This window comes from Hibiscus syriacus, unplaced genomic scaffold, assembly GCF_006381635.1.
Source record: "Hibiscus syriacus cultivar Baekdansim isolate YM2019G1 unplaced genomic scaffold, ASM638163v2 tig00018999_pilon, whole genome shotgun sequence".
NCBI lineage: Eukaryota > Viridiplantae > Streptophyta > Magnoliopsida > Malvales > Malvaceae > Hibiscus > Hibiscus syriacus.
In genome coordinates, this window is record NW_024062458.1 from 112460 (window position 1) to 134344 (window position 21885).

The 21885-nt window shown below is 35.6% G+C and overlaps 3 protein-coding genes across 5 annotated transcripts; 1 reads left to right on the plus strand and 2 right to left on the minus strand.

Annotated features, from left to right (window-relative positions):
* Positions 1-235: 235 nt before the first annotated feature.
* On the minus strand, positions 236-17001 carry LOC120209494 (rop guanine nucleotide exchange factor 7-like). Of its 2 annotated transcripts, none has more exons than XM_039208490.1 (7): positions 16355-16468; positions 16076-16230; positions 15917-15991; positions 15540-15830; positions 15102-15458; positions 14476-15011; positions 236-246 (listed from the first exon to the last, which is right to left on the minus strand). In XM_039208490.1, the coding sequence occupies exons 1-6, from the start codon at positions 16458-16460 to the stop codon at positions 14517-14519; spliced, it is 1479 nt and encodes a 492-aa protein (XP_039064421.1). In that variant the 5' UTR covers positions 16461-16468; the 3' UTR covers positions 236-246; positions 14476-14516. The 2 variants fall into 2 exon arrangements, with proteins under 2 accessions (XP_039064421.1, XP_039064422.1); XM_039208491.1 differs by lacking the exon at positions 236-246 and adding an exon at positions 16563-17001 and having other exon boundaries at positions 14402-15011; positions 16355-16471.
* Positions 10337-11149, minus strand: LOC120209481 (protein SLOW GREEN 1, chloroplastic-like). Its single transcript, XM_039208477.1, has one exon. It carries the CDS (start codon positions 11147-11149, stop codon positions 10337-10339), a length of 813 nt encoding a protein of 270 aa, XP_039064408.1.
* On the plus strand, positions 12168-13967 carry LOC120209495. Of its 2 annotated transcripts, XM_039208493.1 has the most exons (6): positions 12172-12432; positions 12761-12839; positions 13089-13213; positions 13352-13409; positions 13495-13542; positions 13710-13967. In XM_039208493.1, exons 1-5 carry the CDS (start codon positions 12322-12324, stop codon positions 13509-13511), a joined length of 390 nt encoding a protein of 129 aa, XP_039064424.1. In that variant the 5' UTR covers positions 12172-12321; the 3' UTR covers positions 13512-13542; positions 13710-13967. The 2 variants fall into 2 exon arrangements, with proteins under 2 accessions (XP_039064423.1, XP_039064424.1); XM_039208492.1 differs by having other exon boundaries at positions 12168-12432; positions 13352-13542.
* Positions 17002-21885: the final 4884 nt, after the last annotated feature.

A 21885-nucleotide genomic window follows, 5' to 3' on the forward strand; every position in this document is an offset into this window, starting at 1 on the left:
AAGATAGGGGGAAATGGAGAAACTCCATGGTTTTATGTAGGATGGCAATGGGTCGGGTCGGGTCGGGTTTTTGGGCCACCCGACCCGACCCGAGAAGAAAGGGTTCTCCACCCGTGACTCGATCCAACCCGACAAAATTAATGTTTCACCCGACCCGACCCGACCCGAATATATGACTTAAAAACCCGACCCGACCCGACCCGATCCGAAATAATAAAAAAAAATTTAATTCAATGAAAACAATGACTTAATTGAAAAAAATTATATATGGAGGGATATTATTGTAATTATCCCTAAATATATAAGATAAAATTATATATATTTTTCGGGTCAGGTCGGGTCGGATTTTTTTTACCCTAAACCTGACCCGAACAGTGCATTTAAAAAAAATCCGACCCGACCCGACCCGAACCTGAATTTTTTTTTAAAAAATCTGACCCGATCAGATTAGATCAGATCGGAACCCGTCGGATTCGGGTTGAGTTACCATCCCTAGTTTTATGCTTCTGTTATTGCTTATAATCTCTGTTTCTAAATCACCTGTGCCACTGGCTACGGCGGCGAGACAATCTCCAGGCTACCTGATCGAAAAAAGTAAGAATCTGGTAACCTGCTTGTCAATCCCATCAACTTAAAGAATAATGACTAATGGGTTTGTTTTTTGATGTAATTTGCAGGAAATTCCCACATCTTTGCCGCTCCTGGTGTTGTCTGTAAATGTTGCCATTAGTAATTAAGGGTAAATTTATAATTTACTTCGAAACGTAAACTTGAAATTGAAAGAGCTAGAAATCCTAATTTTTAGCTTTTGCAGTTGGTTTAAAATCACCGTTTTTACCGTATTTTTTTTCTCCATTTTTTACTTATTTAACATTGATTTTACGATCAAAACGGACTTTTTCCTAAAAGCGCTTTTAGAAAACCATGCCAAACAGAAGAAAGTTGAGTCTAACATTGTGATTGGAGTAGGATAGCAACGTCGGATTCAAAAAAAAATCTTTTAAAAATATATACATATGTTAATAATATAAAAAGTTTGTATGAATAGACATAAATAAAATTTTAAGATAAATACAATCAATAACATATATTATTAATTAAAAAAATTAAATTTTAAGAAATGTTTGAATCTGAAGGAGAGAAAGTTAAACCACAAAAATAGGCTTGTTTTGAGTTGAACTCTTTCTTTAACTATATAAATATGAATTAAACATATTTTGTATTTTATCAATCGTTTATCTCTTAATAAGAATACATATAAAACTTAGATTAGTCAACGTTGTCAATAATAAATACCTGATTTCGAATATAGTATTAATGTTTCTTTCATTTTAAAACTTTTTCTTCATTTTCTTACATTTGTGTCCAAACATAACAAAATAGAAACCATAGCGAGTCAGCAGCACATGCGAGAGTCAGATTTAAGCATAGACATGTGTTAGGCAAAATGGTTAATCCGAGACATAAAATATTTATAATAAACAAATATTTATTATATAATAAAAAGAATTAAAATAGAGGGATGAGATTGATTACTCATATGTAGACATGAAATCGAGGATGAGCAGAGTCAAATAAATAGAAGAGAAAGTTTTGTTGAGGTTTGTACGAACAGTTTTCTTAAGACAAATATGTCATCTCCTCTGTGCTTTGAGTAACGTTGGACGTCGGTCTCCCAAGATACAACAACAAACGATCATAACAATAAGCATTACCGTAGTGATAAGTCAATTTTGCCTTTCTCTATAACCGAAAAGAACGAATTTGGACAGAATTTCTAAGTGTTTTTCTATTCCAACATTTCAACCTTGTATGATGTAACTTGTGTCTCTAAGACTTGTGCCTTAACTAGTCTATTTATAGAGGAGAGGAAATTAATCAAATGGTTATGACCTTTTGAAGAGAAGTTAAGACTATTGAATGAAGAGATTAGTTGAAATGCTAATAGATACAATTGAATGGATGCAACTTTAAACCAAGTGACATAACTTATTATTAATAATTATTTTCATCAAGTGACACCATTTATCATAAAGAGCATCAATTTTATTCAATTAATTCATAATTTTCCAACAATCCCCACATGAATGAAATTGATGATTTCAAACTGACTCGATGTGGTGATAGATTCAACGTTTGATATTTGCATAAGATAGATATGTGTCCCCTTTTGAACATTCCCTTGTGAAAGAATGTTTACCTTACTGGTTGTCCAATAGACATGATGTCCTTGAACTATCTTGTCGTTTATGTAAACGATGACATACCTCACACAAACATCTCCCTGACAAGAATTTGATTCTCATGGTTTTGTCCATATAGTCGTGGACATCTCCTAGTTCTACAAGAACTTAGAAACTATGCCTAATAGTCTCCTTGAAGCGGCTCCACTTTACTCTCTCATAGGTGACTTGTGTTGTTCTGCTCACCGAAACACATAGTGGTCATTAAAATCATTGTTTAACTTTTCCACATTTTAGTCATTGTTTTCATCATAGGAATGGACTTGGGATAATAACCCCCACAGTGACCACACAAGGTCTATGCAAGTAGGTTGTCCCATTGAACTTAGATCTTGAGATTTCCAGTCAACTAAGTTGGATTTTCCTTCACATAGTGTCTTAAATATTCATAGGCTTTAGTCTCATTCCTTTCGATGTTTTATCAACTTGTTCTCAATTTAATCCTTTGGTTAGCGGATCCACAATGTTATCTTTTGATCTTACAAAATCAATTAATATAACTCTTAATTTGAGATCAGTTGTTTAATGGTATTGTGACAATGACACATAACTATTATACATTACATTATATGTTCTACCAATTGTTTCTTGGTTATCACAATATATGTTTATTTTGGCATAGCCTTTAGTCATTCAGGAATATACTTCAAAATTATTTGTAGCAATTACCTTTGTAAGACACCCCACATTTTCAAGTAGTTGAAGGAAGGTTTTATGGAGTCTTGTCCCTTTTCCTGTAAGACACCTTATTTAAAAGGTATTTAACTAATAGAATAACTCCCCACATGTCATGTGACAACCTATAACATCTTAGCACGACGTTAATTATTCCATTTAAGAAAAATCTCTTAATTAATGGCATAATACTATCCATAATTCTTTAGTCGTTTAATGGATATTATACACTTTATATAATGTATCTGATAATTCATTCAAGATGTGATTCCATCATAGAATGATTCCAAGTTTTAACAACATTAACTACAATAATAATTGTCATAATCTTTTTTTTTAATAAAATAAATTAAATTTAAAAATAATCATAACAATGGTAGCAGTTGCTTCTTGGCGACGGCGGTAGGAGTAGGCTAGGGTTAGGGTTAGATCAAGGTTTAATTGGTTTGGGCCCGGTTTGGGCTTGTTGTAACATGGGCCTACAATGAAAATTTATCATAATATAGTAATAAATGATATTAATATTATTAATAATAATAAAATTAAAACTTGGATAAAAAATAGTGTCTACAATAACATTTACCACATCCTCTCTAATAATAGGAAGATAATCATGCACATATATGATTATATTTAACATGATCAAATGTAACATCCTTCGTTGCCATGTTTTGAAATTCTATCCATAGAATTTAACATGCTTCTCATGATGTATCACAATCATCGATATCGTTGAATTTTATTTGAAGTCTAGAAAAATCATTTCATATCACAATTTAAGTGAATTGATAATATTATCTAATGTTTCATTTAAACCACAAAACTATAATTTGTAATAATTCCAGCAATAAATTGAACATTAATTCAATTTATTTTACCATACATTTTTGTTAAATAACAATGTTGTTACTTTCAAACAATTTTAGTTATAAAAAAAATAAATCGAATAAATTCTTTTGGATGGTATAATTTAAATCCTGAAACAAATCTTCTATTCATAACATATCACAATTTTGTTTCGGTATCATATTAATCGCAATGAGTAATTTCTGTTAAATGAAGAGAATTCAGTAAAAATAAAACTCGAAACAAAAGTTCACAATCAACACCATTTTGTTGAAACTATTAAACACCATGTTTTAATAAAATTAAAACCCGAAACAAAATACAAAGGCCTAACACAATTACGTGTATAGCATTAATTTTGATGCCTTGTTCTATAGTACCAAAGTTTCACATTTTCATTTTCTAATTTTGCATATTGAAATTTTTTTCTTTGTTGATTTCAAAGGTAGGTAATTCGTAGTGCATTGTTTCGATGACAATGAGATCAAATGTCTCGTATGGGATAGACACAAATTAAGTGATCTATAATTTATTATACCATGGAAATTAAAATTTTCCAAATAAGTAATAAATAATATTCGCGGGTACCTGGCACCAATTTCATCCTTTCATGACATGCACCAATGCACCACATGAAGATTTCACCAAGAAAAACATAAAATTAAACAGTCCTTGCCAATTTTGAATTGCATATTGAAAAAAATTCATCATGGACTACACTTCCCCTGTTTCGTTCATTATCCATGATATGTTTGACTTACATTAAAACGTAAGTATGTTTTGAATTTCATATTAATGTAAGTATGTTTCGAATTAAAAGAATAAATAATTTGTCTTAAGATTGTCATACAAAATGGTTAATCCGAGATATAAAATAATAATAATAAACAAATATTTATTATATAATCAAACGAAGCAAAATAAATTCAATAATCGAACAACTTCCAGTGGGTCATCCATCCTTGGATTACTCTGGTTCAAGCACGCTTAACTACAGAGTTTTGAAGCGAATTGTCACCATTCCTTCTTAAAACCAATTGGTGATAAGTAGGTGGGTCATTTTAACCTCATATCTTTGTGGCGGGTGATCACTAGTTTCCCCCAAGCCAAGGTGGATTCTTATGGGGCACTCCCCACAATTCACCACGGCATTGCAGAGCCCTGCATCTAAGCGTGTTGCGGGCGGGCCTAGGGGCTTCGCAAGGCACACATGGGCCTCGACAGGTTGGGTTGTCAAGCACCTGATATCGCGCCCATACACGATAGAAGCCCTAAGGGTGATCGCTAGACCCCATAACCCAACAATCACCACCCAGCGATACCTGGGGGATTCAAACCTGCAACTTGCTCTGATACATTGTTGAGTTAATCGATTGATGAATCGGCCAAGAGGGGGTGAATTGGCAATAAAAAATTTGGTGGAAGCTTTTTCAGAAAATTGAAAATATTTGCGCAGCGATTTAGAGTGGTTCGACTTTCTCAACCAAAGTATACGTCCACTACCTTAGCTATCCACAATAAGGATTTTCCAAAAATTCACTAATTTGTCTTCCTTTTGAGGACAAAGAGTAACCTTACAACTCCCTCAAGAATTATACCCCAAATTCTTGAGAACACTCTCTCCCAAAGAGAAATACATAAATTTTGCAAACTTACAGAAAAGCTCACAAGGCAATATGTTTGCACAATTATAAAACAAAGAAAGAACACTCAAGAATGAATACAATTAAGTACAAATGGTGTTCTTGAAAGCAAAATGAATATTGAATGAAAATGGGCTTGAAATGCTCAAACTTGATGATTAAGGCTTTCTCGTTGATTCTCTCTCAATTCTTGTTTCTTGTTTTTGATCAATGGCTTTAGAATTTCTTTATATACACCATGAATTGATTCTGAACGTTGGGGATCATTGGTGAAGTCAATAGATTCGTTATGGTGTGAATACCATTTAAAAAATCTGTTAGAGCGTAGGTGTATCGGTACACTCTCAAGGTGTATCGGTACACTCAGTGTAAAATTCAAATATTTCGATCGTTGGTTGACCTAGTGTATCGGTACATCCCAGGTGTATCGGTACACTAATTACATTCGATGTTTCTTGGAGCCAGGAGTGTATCGGTACATCAACTGTGCATCGATACCCAAATTACATTCGAAATATGGGGTGTATTGGTACCTCTCTTTATAAAACTTGTTTTTGGCTCGATTAAGGTTCAAAATACTTTGTAAAAATTGTTTCAAAAATATTTTAAGACCAAAACACAATTTTACACTTAAGTAGGGATTAAAATTGACATTTGAAAACTTGGAGTAATATTTTTGATATTCGAATAATTTAATCGAATATATAATTTTAAATCTTAAAATTCGACAGTACATTATTTGTTATATCGAAACATCAAAATGTTTTCAACAGATTGGTTACTCATATGTAGGCAGGAAATCGAGGATGAGCAGAGTCAGATAAATAGAAGAGAAAGTTTTGTTGAGACTTGTATGAACAGTTTCCTTAAGACATATTCGTTATCTCCTCGGTGCTTTGAGTAACGTTGGTCTCCCAGGATACAACAAAAAACGATCACAACAGTAAGCACAACCATAGTGATAAGTCGAACACAATCTTGTCTTTCTCTATCACCGAAAAGAACGAATTTGAAAGGAATTTTCTAAGTGTTTTCCTATTCCAACATTTTAACCTTGCATGATGTAACTTTTGTCTCTAAGATTCTTTTCCTTACCTATCCTATATATAGAGGAGAGAAAATTAATCAAAATGTTATGACCTTTTGAGGAGGAGTTAAGACCATTTGATGAAGGTATTAGTTGAAAAGCTAATAGGTATAATTGAATGAATGCAACCTTAAACCAAGTGACATAATTTATTATTAATAAATCATTTCACCAAGTAACATCATTTATTATAAAGAATATCAAATTTATTCAATTAATTCATAATTTTCCAACATGGACATAGGTCCACTATAAGAACAAGCTACGGTTACATCTACAATTCCACATATGAAAATAAAATTAGTTTTATCAACCACATAAGCTTAAATGATACCCATAATCCCATTCAGTATCTTATCCCAATCTACACGGAGTTTGAATATTGTCAATTTTTATGATTGCATTAATGGTATATTTATCTTCAATTTATGGTTGATTTTGAATGATTGTAATATACCATGTAGAGCATGCGGCGACTTGAAGTCTATTGTATTTTCTCCACCCTGACACGTGGGATTTTTCAAATATCCAACGATCGTCATTAGTAACTGGAAAAATCATATTCTCTGAATTCTATAATCGTTAGTTGAATTCCAAAGTCCAAAAGAGAATGATGAGAGTATCCAATATGAAATTGAAAGGTAGTTATATTAGTTTTCCATGGAAAATGTGACAACAAGACCCGCCACTTGAGGTGGGGTTGGTCCAATCCAACAGGGCAAAAGGATAAGGGCATAAATGGGGCGGCCAATGCACACTAGTTAGGTATGATCTACTGCAAAACTTTTTTTAATAGATCGGATTGGAATCATTATAAATTAGTATTTGTGTGGATTTTTTTTAAAAAATACTTATTATATCACTATATATATATATTGGTATATGTATTTGACTTTGAGCTTTTATTCGTCATCTAAAGAAATGTTGAATTAGATTTATGAGCATGCCATTTTTACACTTCAATTTTAGTGGTTCAATTAGGTACTTTGTTTAAATTGATACCTAAATTTGGTATTTCAATTCAAATTTGTTACAAATTATAAGCATCAACTAGTATTAGAATCGAAAATTCAAATTTAGGTATCTACTTGAACTAATAAACCATGTTCAGATATTGATTATATTTAAATTTAAAGTTAAATTTAGTATTAAATTGAACATTAAAGTTAAGTTTAGATACTCAATTAGACAAATAAATTTAACTACTAAACCAAATCTTGTTGATAGTAAAAGTTAGATTGTGGTGACTTTTGACGATTCATCCCTTTTGATTTGAGAGAAGAGTCACAACCAATTGTTCGATTGAGGGAAATAGAGAGCAAACGAGTTAAAGAGGATGATTAACAATCATCTAGAGAGAAAGCCCGAGAGAGAGAGAGAGAGAGATTTCTTTGAGTCATGCATAATGATTTATATATTCATCCTTAATGTTGGTATCAAGACTAAGGTAATGATGACCATTTGTAAGTTGGCATGACAAATAGATATGATTAACATATAGCAGATTTGGCTAGAATAGATCATGTAGGTTTGTTAGAGGTTATGTCCAGGTATTGTAGTTGTCTGAAAGACACAAAGCTTTGAAGGCTTTGAGAAACTCCAGAAGATATGAAGCTCCATAAATTTTGGGGAGCCCCAAAGGCCTCAACCCTTAATAGGCAAAGGAATTGTAATAGAGGCGTGGCTTTGTGATCGAAACAAACAACTTGGATGCTCCAATATCAATTTTTTAGATGATAACAACAAGCATACTAATCATACAATAAAATAGAAAATAAAATAGACAATAAGATTTTTTGTGGAAAACGCTTTTAAAAAAAATTATAGGCAGGAGAAGAAAATTTTCACTAATTTTGAAAATAAAATAATACAAGAAGAATCTCCATTAAACAAATTGATTTTTAAATCTAATCGCTAGTATCTATTTATAAAGATAGTTACTTGAAGCTTACATAGCAAGAATCTAATGTAAATATGTTTCATACTCTCAATCAACATAAAATATATTACACTTCTTACTTTCAATTAAATAGGTTTGAATTTGAATCAAACTCTAACAATATCTACATTGACACGAATTCTAAAAGGACAAAGAGTTTGAGACAAAATCCTAAATTCGATAAAACACTCAAACTCAACAAAAATTTATTCTTCATATCCATGAATAAGTTCTCCTCATTGAGAATATATTCTTCAATTCTCGCACGAAATCACTTAAAAATGTATTCTTCAATATTGATTGTCAACTGAATCAAAATCTTACAGAAAAATAGATATAAAAAGTAATTTAGTTTAATGTGATTATCATAAGTATCAATTTTACTTACAATTATTTCACTATTAGTAATATTATGTACAACACGAACAAGGACATCTAATCGAGCACAATATATTAGGATAAAGCCCCAATTAGGAAACAACAACTGAATAAATAAGAACTAATGAAACACAAAATAACAATGAAGAACAAATAAAATCACAGAGAAAAACTCTCCTCATTCTATGCGGCAGTTACGTTCTTCCTTGGACGGTTTTCAATTTTTTGTGTTCATGGCAGCAGTAGTGGTCTTCTCCGACCACCACCATATCATTTTTAGTTAGGTTTTATCGTATTTACTATAATAATACTTTTGACCCTTTCTTTATTAAAGGGTATCATGACTACCGATGTTTTTGGACTCTCGATGCAGGTTTTTTATTGGTTTTTCTTATCGGTTTTTTAATACATGGTTGTTGCTTTCCCGTGGCATGTTTCCTCTGTTTGGTTTGTACAAGACTGTTCGTTGATTATCGCATATATATGACGCAAGGGATTGCTATTAAGGGGAGATCGCTTTTTCCGTTGGCCTTTTTGGTTTTTCTTCAAGTTTCTCTCCTCCATGTTTGTTGCTCGGAGCCGTCGATGTGTTCAGTTTATGTTCGCCGTTGCTTCACTTGTTAAAAGTTTTGTTTATAGTCTGTTAAAAGTTTTGTTTATAGTCTATCTCTAAGCGGCCATTATTATATTTTATTTTTGTGAGAATGCTGCCATGGAGACTAAGAATGATGAAAGCTCAAATGAAGGAGGATGAAACTTAAAGATAGAGAGATGACAGAATGAAGATTTTATTGATCATTGAAGAAAGTACTCTGCCTACAATCTAATATAAGTGTGGCTTATATAGCCCAAGTAACCAACAACTATAACAAACTAATAACAATTAATAACAAGCTAATAACAAACCATAACAAACTCTAACATTCACTCTACTTTTCCACCTTTTAATTTTCTTCAAAATGAACTTGCTATTAGAAAGTTGATCAAACAAAGAGTGCAAACTTAATAAGTTGGAATTCAACCGTCTTGCCGTCTCGATGAACAATTTACCGGACAAATTCTCTTTCACCTAAAACATCTTCTTTCTTCAACTTTCCTCGGCTTTTCTTCTTCTTTTCAAGAGTTTTTTTTCATCTTCACTATTCTTTCTCTTCACTTATTGGGACTTTCTTTTTGTTGGAAGCAAGGAGGTTAAGCTACGAGCTCCCTGATGCAATCCGAAGCCTCTTTTAGGCAAGAAAACATCCTATTTTGTCTGGTTAAGGAAGGCAAGGTTGTTAAACTCTTAACCCTCCCCAGAGATTTTCTTCTATGGTAACTTGGTTGTTAAGCCTCAAAGTTCCATGTCAAACTTTGGAGAAGAAGTAACAAGTGATGAACGATACTCTATGAACACCTTAAAGTTGTTGGTTGAATTACACATATAGCGTTCTTCGTCAACACACACAACATAGAACGAGGAAGAACATTGAGCACAGCAGTAACGAGAGTTCTCCAAATGCAGCAATATTTCACTGAGCACCCATCAGCCGTAACGGCACTTAAGGCCACGTTTATGAAAAAAATGAAATTGTTCAACACCAATGAGAGGAATTGAGTTTTGGAGAAAGTGTAACTGAGAAATTATGAATCGAACATCTCTGGCTTCTTTGGCTTTGTTCTCTCTTTCGGCAAGGGCTACGACCCCTTCTAACATTTTGAGGACAACTTCTCCTTCCCCGCAACAATCTATCAACAAAGCGTACTTGTACAAGGTCTTGTAAGCGAACGGATCCGACTGAAGGATTTCATCGAACAGTCTGCACGCTTTCTCGGTTTGACTCATGTCGCCCAACAACCTTCCCGACAACAATTTACAATCAACAACATCTGGTTGTGCAAAAACCAAGCGCTTCAAGGTGATAACTGTCGCTTCTTCTTCTTGGTTTTCAAGCTTCATGCATTTGAGCACCTTTATTTCCTCGACGGCTTCCGTATCCGATTCAAGAAACGTAGAAAGCGATGATGTTTGATTTGGTTTCAAATCATCTGCTTCCTTTTCTACCGGCAAAGCAGGTTCGTTTTCAACCACCGTTACTGGTACAGGGTCGGCACGGGCAGGGAATTCTGAGAATTTCCCAATCATCAAAGTCGTGGCACCGACCAAAACAGCCGTCTTGGCGAACAATTGAAGCTTCTGGGCGATGGAATCAGGCCTTACAGAACAACAAGCCCTGAGCCTGAGGGGCTTGGGTGAAGGAAAAGTGAGAAACGGGGCCGGCGAAGAAGACGAATGGAGTGATTTCAAGGGGAGAACGGCGGTGCGCGGTGATGAAAATGTGGCTAGTGTTGGATTCATAGCTAAGAATATATTTTTTTCTTGGTTTTCTCAAGGTTGAAGAAAGCAATGGAATGGCAACAGCAGAAGGTAGACGAAATCAGGATCTTTGGCGAATGATACCATGTGAGAATGCTGCCATTGAGACTAAGAATGATGAAAGCTCAAATGAAGGAGGATGAAACTTAAAGATAGAGAGATGACAGAATGAAGATTTTATTGATCATTGAAGAAAGTACTCTGCCTACAATCTAATATAAGTGTGGCTTATATAGCCCAAGTAACCAACAACTATAATAAACTAATAACAACTAATAACAAGCTAATAACAAACCATAACAAACTCTAACAATTTTTGATAGTCTCGACTGTATTTGTTCAATCTATAATTGGCAAGACGTTTGTTTATACGGCTTTCGACAATTATTGGGAACATCATGACTTTAAAATATTAACCCTTTATCTTTCAGAGAACAAAGAATTTGATCGAGAGAATTCTAATGGAGAAGGCTTTCCTAATATTTGGGGTCCTTATTTTAATCGAAATGAATTTTTTATTATTTGAAATAATTATATAATATTTATTTAAAAAATTTAATCAATTAACAAGGTACACATATTATATAAACGTAACTGTTCAAATTTAAATCCTAAAAGTTTATATATATATATATATATATATATATTACGGACATCACTCTAAATTCTCGAAATTAAGGCGGAATTATCCATGGGAGTAGTGTTGGCAGTAAACGATTGAAGGCAGTTAAACACCGATGACTTCCACGTGGCAGAGATCTGTCATCCCGTCAACACAATGCAGAAGGAGTAGAGAACAGAAATGGAAACATAAGGTAATTTCAGCATTCTAATTTGTTTTCATATATATTCTTTATTAAATTCAAACGAAATATTTAAATCAAAATTAAAAAAAAAGGGTAAAGAGAGGGACGAACGGTTTCATTTTCTGTTAACGAAAAACAAAGAAAACGCAATCTTCACGTGCCCCTGTTTTGAAATTAATCAGTTTCATACAGTTATCTCCTTCTTTTTGTTTCTTTCCTTCGAGCGTTTCTTTCAAGCACTTATCTCTCTATATAGAGACCTCTCTCCGTTGGATACTAATAGGAGTTCGTTGTAACTTACAAGTTTTGTTTAGAGATTAAGAATAGTAGTCCAATTTGCGGAGAGAAATGGAACAAGGCAAAGGAACCAAGTCTTCTTCTTCTCAACTTTTTGGCTCAAAAGTGTCACCTTCATCTCCTTTAAGGATTTTTCAGAGTCTATTTCCTACTCAACCTAAGGTATTTTCGTCCTGTTTGAAACTTTCATCTTTCTGGGTTTTTCTTTGCTATTCAATGTTTCAAAGATTCAATCTTTTCTTCTTTCAGTCTGGTTATTTGATTGTTCCTTTTTTTTTAAAGATTGTTCCTTTTTTTTAATGAATGGGAAATATTGCTTAAAAGTAGCCAAGGCTTTGCATTGTTTCTTGGTGTTGATTCTTTTTCTCTTGTTTCTTGTATTGCTATTTAGCATCTGCATGGCATGCAAGTTTTCTTTCAAGTTCCAATTGTGTGTTTCTTTTCTTTCATTTTGTCTCGATCGTTTCATCATGCTTGTGTTGGTTTTTAGGTGCAAGGAGAAGAGTCTCCGATGGCCAGAAGGCAGGAGTCACCGAATGAGCCGTTGAATGCAAATCCTGAAAACTCTGGTTTGTGCATCACTTACTGCTTTTAGCCGATTTTATTTTGCTTATTCTCTTGCAAGTGTCCTCGTGACTCTGGTATTTGATTTAAACACTATTTGCTTGTGCGTTACAGCAAAACAAGGCCGGTCTTCTAAGTACATTAGAGATTTTGTGTAAAACTATATTACTTTTGCTTGTTTCTTGAAATTAATTCTTTCATGTTGCGTACAATGATAGTTGTGCACTAATTTGTCTGAAACTCTGTAAATGCAGAAGCGAGTTCCATTTATCCGCATCAATGCGTACAACCATGTCATCTGAGTTCGTCGATCTACTACGGCGGCCAAGACGAATGCCCTCGCCCCCAGACTAAGCAGGGCTCTGGAATAGACACTGTGGTGAGTACATCAAGTTGTCCTATAGCCATGAACATATTCAGTGACATGAGCATTCTTTTTGCATACGAATTTTGAATACTTTAAATGTCAATCTTTCAATATAGCAATCTACTAACATGTTTTTTCATAACATCCTAGTACAAGGATAATGGAGAAGATGATTCGGGATATGCAACCAGAGGAAACTGGTGGCAAGGTATTATCTGGTATATAATGAGGAAATATAGCATTTTTAACTGGAAGGTTGATATCTTTGTTTTTTCTTCATTTTGTTTGTGTAGGATCTCTCTATTACTAAGTATTTCTCGCCAACCAACATACTTATCAAGGTATTTTAGTTAGATAATCACTACCGCAGCCATGCTTATTCCACGGTCTCGTCGTATCTTTAGTTTGATCGATCGATTAATATGTCATCCGACAAACAAGCGAGGCAGGTGTTGTTGTTGTTTACGGTTTTTTTTATCTGATAAAGTTGCATCTTTATCCTTTGCAGGTACATAGGTAGACCCAGATGGCAGTTTAACCCGTTTCTAGCTATACACGGGACGTAGACTACAGTAATCAAATGTTGCAGACAGCCTGTAGTTTTTCACTTACTCCGGCCGAGCAAATATACTAGTTCGACTCCCTTCTTCACTGTGAAGAATGAGAGAGTTAGTCTATTCCTTTCTTTTTTCAATTCTATGTAGACTATGTACTCAAGTGACCTTGATATAGTATGAATGATGAACTACAAATATGTGCTTCAGCATCTGGTTTCCATGCTTGTGTTGGCTTCTTTTGTCCCTTAATTAACAATCCAAAGACCATAAACCGAACCCAAATTGGGGAACTTTAGACCCACAGATTTCAAGCAGTCTTTATCTATCAGTTGGTGGGGCCAAACCGCAAATGCCTTTGGTCGTTAAAGAAAGACTCGAAAGGGTTAGCAAAAATATTATGCAACCGCATTTATTGTGAAAGTTGCTTAAGATTTTGATGTTACATTTATCAATAGTTGCATACATGATTGTTGAAACATTCATTTTATATCTGTTAGCCATTGTCAAACGAATCGTACTTCCGGAATTAGTTGTCAATATTCTATTGGCTTTTCTTTGTGTTCAATTGGCAAAAGATACTGAAAAATGTCCAGTCAAACATGAACCAGACAACCATCGATTGTTTATAGACATACGCAGACGAAACAGATTGAATAACACGACAGCTGTTCGTCGTTCTCAATCATCTTCCTATTCCAACCAAATATTTAAAAAAACAAATAGAAACAGGTGAAAGACTGCTGTCTCGGGAGATTGGTTCATGGGGTGCAACACCAGGGCTCTTTCTCTGGAAATAGGCCGGAGGGATTCTGTTTTGGTACGCTTGCTGCCTCGCCAAGACATTCAAACGATACAGATGTTGCTTGAGCTATGCTTGAACCGGATTCTGTTTCTTCGTTTGAATTACTGTATTCCTTATCTCTTAAATCAATACTGAGATAATCTGTCAGCAAGGCTTTTTTCACTCCAATCCCATGCTGTGGTCTTTCTCCTTTTGCGGGGCTAACTAGATGTGCTGGTGAGAAGTTCGGAGTCGTAAATGCAGTTCTATAAGGACTGCTTGAGAAGGCCATGTGGTATGGAGTCGAAAGACTCCTCCGGCCAATTACACCAACTCTGTTCGGCGAAGAGAACTGATCCGAATGCTTGGTCAAATCATCCACATAAAACAGATCATCGATACGCGCCACAATGTTAAATGCCAGGCTCTCCAAAACTCTCGAGTAGCTTTCCAAAATGGATTTTCCGATATCCTAACACCACAATACTCGGTTATCAGCATGACTTTTGTAATTAAAAGCCTTCTCGAGAACAAATCTGAAAGTGGAACCAGTGACACAAACCTTGTTGTTCTGAATCTTGCTCATATCTAAAGAGGTCTGGGGAAGACCAGCGAATCGCTGCTTCAAGCAAAGAAGTAGGCTCTCGGCTCGATCTGCAAGTATTTCTCTCTTTTCACCATCAACCATTAGGTCCTTGACCATGTCCCATGAGGACTTTGAACTAGAGCGAGCTGTGTTGTTGACAGGTTTGGGATTGGTTTTTCTGCGCCACAGATATATCGAGGCCTCCACTCGGTTGGCAATTTCAATAGCTTGATGCTCAGAGGACAAATCAAGGCAATCAAGAAGACATTCAGGCGTAAACAGATCGGATGAAATATAGCGATAAATAAGATCTCCTAAGCTCACTCGGCCATTCTGAAACAAATTCTAGCAGAAGTTAACAACACTTCATAGTTCATGGAATGCATACCCTAGTTTATATTTAGTTTCTATTACCTTTGGAAGAGATTCGAAATATGATTCAGGGACTTCCATGTCAGCTAGAGTAATGTTGTTGATAGCCATTGCAGCTTTTAGGATCTGGTTTGCACAGTCACGTTTATGCTGCAACTCCTTCCTCGAATTTTCATTGAGGCCTCCTGGTGGCACACGAGGCACGGGAAGCCACCATTTCTCCTCTTGACGCTGAAGGGCTTTTCGGAAAGGGGTTGATCCATCAGCCTGCTGAGCTAGAATCCCTTGGTCAACATACCAGAACTCTGCGTCAACAAAACCATCTAATATCTCCTGCAAAATAGCGTATGCTACATTAAAAATAAGCTCTGCAAACATAATCTTATTTCGATATTGTAATACAAGCCGGTGAATCGTACGAGAAGCATGTTGTCCAATTTTCTTAAAGCTGGGAGGTTGACGTAGAGATCCAACCGGGGCCTGCAAGTCATGACCTGAAATCACAGCAAGTGACATGGCATTTTGGTCACTAGATTTCAAAACTGCCCTAATGTCGCATATTAAAATCATGGTTTCACCTCAAGCTTGCTTCCGTCCGGGAATGTCTGCCAAGTCGGTATCAACTCGACAATGTGATCACTAACAGAAAGAAACCATTCCATCTCTCTTCGCCACATTGATTTCTTCTCATGAGGTACTGGTTCTAACCTCCATATTTGCCCAAACAAGGTGGCTGCATAGTTAGGGCAGTGAATGAGAAATAGCCAAAACCAATTAACCAACAAAAATCAGAGACCAACATTGACAAATCAAATTTATTAAAACTATGTTAAATATTAAAAAAATTGAAGCATTACCAGAAAGATTGGTGATGGCATTCGAAATAGCCAAGGCAGAACAAACACCATTTCCAGACCCTGACATGTCTTCACCAAGCAGCAATTTTGCAAATCTTTCCTTCATCAACTCAATCTCTGTAACCCCATTATCAAACTCATTAACAAAATGAATCAAACAAAGGAAAATGAGAAACATATTCATATGATGATGATTAGTCATAAATACCTGAAATTGTGGATCTATGTTTCTCCGGTGTTCTATCATTGTGAACTGAAGGCGGTGAATATAAATCTTCTTCCTCAGAACTACTGTGACTGTGTTCTTCCTCGTGCACTGTTGTCTCTGATGTCAAAAGATCAGAGCTTGAACTACTTTCACGACCCCCAAAGCTTTCATTTTTCTCAACCGAACTCTCCATTTCTGCTTTCTTTTCTTCAAAACCAACCGCAGAGTTGTTAATAATCATCATGCCACTAGAATCTAATCTGTCTAAGCGACATACATTTGGCTCTATAGCTCTGTAGCACAAGCTTTTAACGGATTTCGAAACCCAGAAGCTTGTAGCTTTTAGGTTTGGTACAGGCAAACAAAGCTTGAACTGGACTGAGTCTACTTGCTCTCGGTGGGTGAAAACTGAAAGCTCCATTCATGAGGCTGCAATCATGCCTGCTTAAGAGAGGCAAAATGGAAGGAAAAACAAACAAGAAATACAAAGAAATTTTATTTTCTTTATTATTGTGTGAGAGAAAAAGCACGAAGCTTTGTGCTTATAATGTATGGAGTAAAGCTGGTAATGACTACGAGAAGCAGACAAGAAAAGGGCTTCACAATCTCTAGGCTTTGCCTGTGTTTGAAAAATAAGGTTAGGTGGTGGGAATCTATCTATGGATTTTTTTAAGGATAAACTAACTATTTGGTCACTCATCTATTAGTTAATTTATTTTTTGGTTAGTCAATTAATTTTTTTAAATCATACATAATGTAAACTGTAGACACTCATTTTCGTCCATTTTTTATTTTTATTTTTTTATTATATATATATATATCTATATATATATATATTTACTTTGCAAACGGTCTTTGAAAATACTTATAATATACATAATTTTTGAAAACATTTTGAAAATGTATATAATATATAGTTTTAAAAATATTTTTTGAAAACTATATAGTATATAGTTTTTAAAACATTTTAGAAAATATATATAATATATAATTTTTAAAATCATTTTTGAAAACTTATATATATATAGTTTTGAATGTTTTTTAAAACATTTAAATATTATAATTTTTGAAAATATTTTAAAAATATATAATATATAATTTTTAAAACGTTTCTGAAAATATATATTATAAAGTTTTTAAAACGTTTTTAAAAACATGTATAATATATAGTTTTTAAAAGCATTTTGGAAATTTATATATTACATATTTTTGAAAATATTTATATATATATATAGTATTATTATTATTATTATTTATTTTTATTTTATTTCTTATTATTATTTATGCTTTTTGCAGGGTCCAAGTCAAAGATCTGTTTTGGGTCCAATATGGTCCAAGTCCGGTCCAAACACTGGGCCTGAACTAGCCCAGCAGAGGATACGGTTCAGGGTCTGGAAACCCTAGTCATACATGTCACAGGCGGCGTACGAGGGGGGCAACCAAACGTCAAGCCCGAGCCGGTCGGCCGGGAAAATCGGGACTGCACCATCCCGAGAATCCCGGCCACGTGAACGTTGAGGGGAACGACCCCGTTATCATCAGAAACGGCCTTCACCGAGGGGTTATAAATACCCCGGTGAGGCCATGCAAAAAGGGGGAGCATCGAGAAGAGAAAAACACAGAAACCAACGGCAGAATCACGGCCACAAATAACCAAACATCAACACAAAACAGAGAACACAGATCTACACCAAACGTCAACCACATACAGAACCACAGTACACCGAGAGCTATAACCAAACACAAGTCCAAATGAAACACAACCAGAACGCAAAATAAACCAAAACAACAGCAAAACAAAAACAAAAGCAGACAGCCCCGATCTAAGCCACGAAGGGCCATCGGAAGCAGAAAGGTCGCCGGAGAAGGGTAGGTGCCGAACAGTTTTTTTGTAGATCTACGGTTATTTGGGTGTGTTCTAAAGATTTGGGGCTCAGATTTGAGTGCACGACGTTGAGGGAGTTATTTTGGTAGGTTTGGGTTTCCTACGACCGCCGGCAGTGGCGGTCGGCACGGCGTTGGCACGACGGGGAGACCACCGGAGCTGTGGCCTGATATCTCCCATTTGAGAGAGTTTGAGAGACGAGAGAGAGCGCAGAGAGAGAGGGAAAAATGACCAAATGAGATAAATGAAGAAACAGAACCCTATTTTCGGCTTTAAATACGAGATTCAAAACGGCGCTGTTTTACGAAGGATTGGTTTGCAAATAGAGGATTTTTAGATCCTCTCCGCAATCCCTGGTATTTTGGATCGGTTTTCATTTTGGTCACTATTTGTAATTTTGACCCCGAATTTGCAATTCAATTAATTTGGTCCCGGTTTATATTTCTTTTATCTTTGTCAATTGGCTCATAACTTTTTCATTTTTTTTGCAGTCCATTTTAATGTCAATTTGGCCCGTTAATTCTATTTTTTAATTTGGTCCCCTACGTCTTACTGTATTTTATCGCTATCATTATTATTATTATTCCTTCATATTTTTTTGTTACTATTAAACTTTACCCTTTTTTTCTTTTTCCTTTTTTAATTTTATATTTATCTATCATATTTTTCTTTCCTCTTTGACTTATTTCTGTTTATTTATTTCTTTTTCACTTATTAAATTTTTTTTCTTTTGACTTGTTATTATTATTACTATTTTTGTTTTCGATTCATTTAATATTTGTTTATTGTTTTTTATCTAACATTTTCGATTTTTCTTTTAGAAGAATTTCAACCGATCAAAGGTAAGTAATTCGAATCGGATTTCTAAATTTCAATTTAAATTTTCTAATTTTCGTAATTAAAGACAACCGGCAAATTAATTGGTACCGAAAGGGCGGTTCAAGGGTGCTAATCCTTCCTTGACCGTAACCGACTCCCGAACCCGATTCACTTCTGGTAAAACGCAGATCAGGTAAGATGGTGTCCGACCTACCTAAATTCGTTTTAAAATGGTCGGTGGCGACTCTAACCCAATTCATTCAAGTCGAAGCCCAATTCCGGGGCCCCACTCAAAAGACGGTCGCGACAGCTTGGCGACTCTGCTGGGGACAAGTAAGTGAGTCAAGCCGAAATTAATTTTCGGTTGTCTTTTATGCGAAAATGGTAAGTTTAAATTTTAATTTATTTATTCGATTCCAATTATTTATCTTTGATTATTTTTCAAATAAATAGTTGTACTAACGTTTTTCAATGATTTCAGATTTTTTCAAGCTCTAAACCCGAGCTCCGAACCTGTTTTAAGTGGGGGTGAAAGCGACGTATTCGTGTGAATTTATTCACCGCATATGCCTAGCAAGTAGCCTTCGGGATTCATATACCTTATGTCTTCGTGTGAATTTATTCACCGTGCAGGCATAAGGGAATGTGTCCTCTCGGGTTTAACTTAGTCCACACAAGCCTGTGATAGGCTTAGGACTAAGGGTCTGGTAAGCCCAAGGGGGCACCGGTAAGGAGAACTCGAGTACCTTTTTAGAACCTAAACCGGGAGAGTACAGGGAATTAGAGCCCACCCCAAAACCTCATTCCAAACCCTAGGCTGTTTTATTTCCTGCTTTATTTTCTGTTCAAAGCATGCGAACTAGACAAACATGTGGTTAGGTTTTGTTTGAAATTAGCATGCGGGATAGAGATCATGTCCGGGTATGAATAATAAGCATGTGGGGTAGAAATCATGTGGGGTATGACTTTTCATTTTTATCATTTTTTTATTATTATCCTTATCTCATTAACTTTTTTTCCTCCTTTCATTTTTGTTCTTTGACATTTTTTATCATTCGCATCATTTAAAAGAGGTGCTTGATTCCCAAAAAATGTGTTTGTTAAAACATAAATAATCTGCATTAATGGACAATGGGGTTGTAATACAAAGAGATGAAAAGCTCAGAAGTCCAGCCGTGGTCAAAGAATACCCAGAGGAAAAGGTTGCAGGGGCAAGACGAGGAAAAGGTTACTGACCCGGGCGCTCCTTTCGAAAACTACGAGAACAAGATGGTGAAACCTTAGCTGAGCTAGATGACATTGCTAACGAATTCAAGAAGCAAGCTTCGTATAGTCTCTATCGATGAAGGGCTCAAATGGTGTTGCCGTTAGGGAACAGACTCGGTATAGAGTGAAAGACGGGGATGCAGTCCTTCGAGACCTTTTTGGGGCAAGCAGCTCGTCATCTGCATAAGTTTAGCCAAAGGAGCAGGAATGGTTCGACAGGATATTCAACCGGTGAAAAAAGGCGGAAGACGAATCAACTTGTCAGAAGCTGTCATGATATTTTTGTCTCTTAAGAGATAAAACACTTTTGTCCCCAATAAGGATTATTTATAATAACAGACACATTTTTCGGATCAATGCCTCGAACATTTCATGCATCATGCATTCTTGCATATTTCGCATAGTTTTTCTTTTTTTCACTGTATTCACATGAACTAATAAGATATTTTCATAACGGAAGGGTACAAACACTGGACGTACCTCCACAAGCTTCGGATACGTGTCATCCCCATTCAAACTGAAAAGAAGATGGAAGCCAGAATTACTCAGATCAAAGATAACATGTTGAAGCTCCAGAGAGAGTTAGAAGAAAAGATAAATCAGAATAGCCAGAGTACCCTAGATGCAATCACGAAAGGCCAAGAGTCCTTGATCGATCAGATCGTTGCCAAGTTAGTTGGCTTACGTCAGACAAGTGTGCCTGGGGCAGGCTCATCGGAATGGGTAACCATGCCACCTACCCCGCAAGTGGTTGTCTCACCTAGAATCTTACCAGGACTTCAAGATAATTCAGATAGTTATCGCATTCTGAAATTTGAAGAAGAGGTCAAAACAACGAGGGTAGAAATTACCATTAACCCAGGAGGTAGAACGGGTGGAAAACCTCCCCTGAAGAAGAAAGAAAAAGAGATCATCAACATTTCAAAGTCGTTTCCAGTCGTACCCTTTTGTAGGAAAAAACCAATGAAGGAAAAAGAGCATTTTGATCCCATTCCCATGACATACAAAGAGCTCTACCAACAGCTGTTTGACGCACATGTGGTGTCACCCTATCCCGAGACACCTCTAAAGCCCCCATGCCCCAGGTGGTATGACAAAAATGCGCACTGTGAATATCATGGCAGTGTTCCGGGGCATGCTATCGAAAATTGCCTCCCCTTTAAGAGGGTTATCCAGAGGATGCGCAACAGGGGTTGGATTCATTTTAATAATTCAGAAACACCCCACGTTGCACAGAACCCCCAACCAAATCATGAAGAGAATAAGGAAAGTGCAGTCACCGAGGAAAAGGGTAAAAAGGCCAAAACCAGAGTTTCCGAAGTGAAGTCACCTCTTGCTTGGGTATGGAGGCAA

What these genes read in the sequence shown, in the direction of transcription:
- LOC120209495 (XM_039208492.1), top strand. Translation starts at nt 12,322, where the DNA reads ATGGAACAAGGCAAAGGAACCAAGTCTTCTTCTTCTCAACTTTTTGGC. An exon ending in TGCAAATCCTGAAAACTCTG is followed by an intron (nt 12,840 to 13,088) that starts GTTTGTGCATCA and finishes CTGTAAATGCAG; the next exon opens with AAGCGAGTTCCATTTATCCG. An exon ending in CAACCAACATACTTATCAAG is followed by an intron (nt 13,543 to 13,709) that starts GTATTTTAGTTA and finishes TATCCTTTGCAG; the next exon opens with GTACATAGGTAGACCCAGAT.
- LOC120209494 (XM_039208491.1), bottom strand. Translation starts at nt 16,983, where the DNA reads ATGGAGCTTTCAGTTTTCACCCACCGAGAGCAAGTAGACTCAGTCCAG. An exon ending in ACATAGATCCACAATTTCAG is followed by an intron (nt 16,472 to 16,562) that starts GTATTTATGACT and finishes ATGGGGTTACAG; the next exon opens with AGATTGAGTTGATGAAGGAA. An exon ending in ATTTCGAATCTCTTCCAAAG is followed by an intron (nt 15,459 to 15,539) that starts GTAATAGAAACT and finishes AATTTGTTTCAG; the next exon opens with AATGGCCGAGTGAGCTTAGG.
- LOC120209481 (XM_039208477.1), bottom strand. Translation starts at nt 11,149, where the DNA reads ATGAATCCAACACTAGCCACATTTTCATCACCGCGCACCGCCGTTCTC.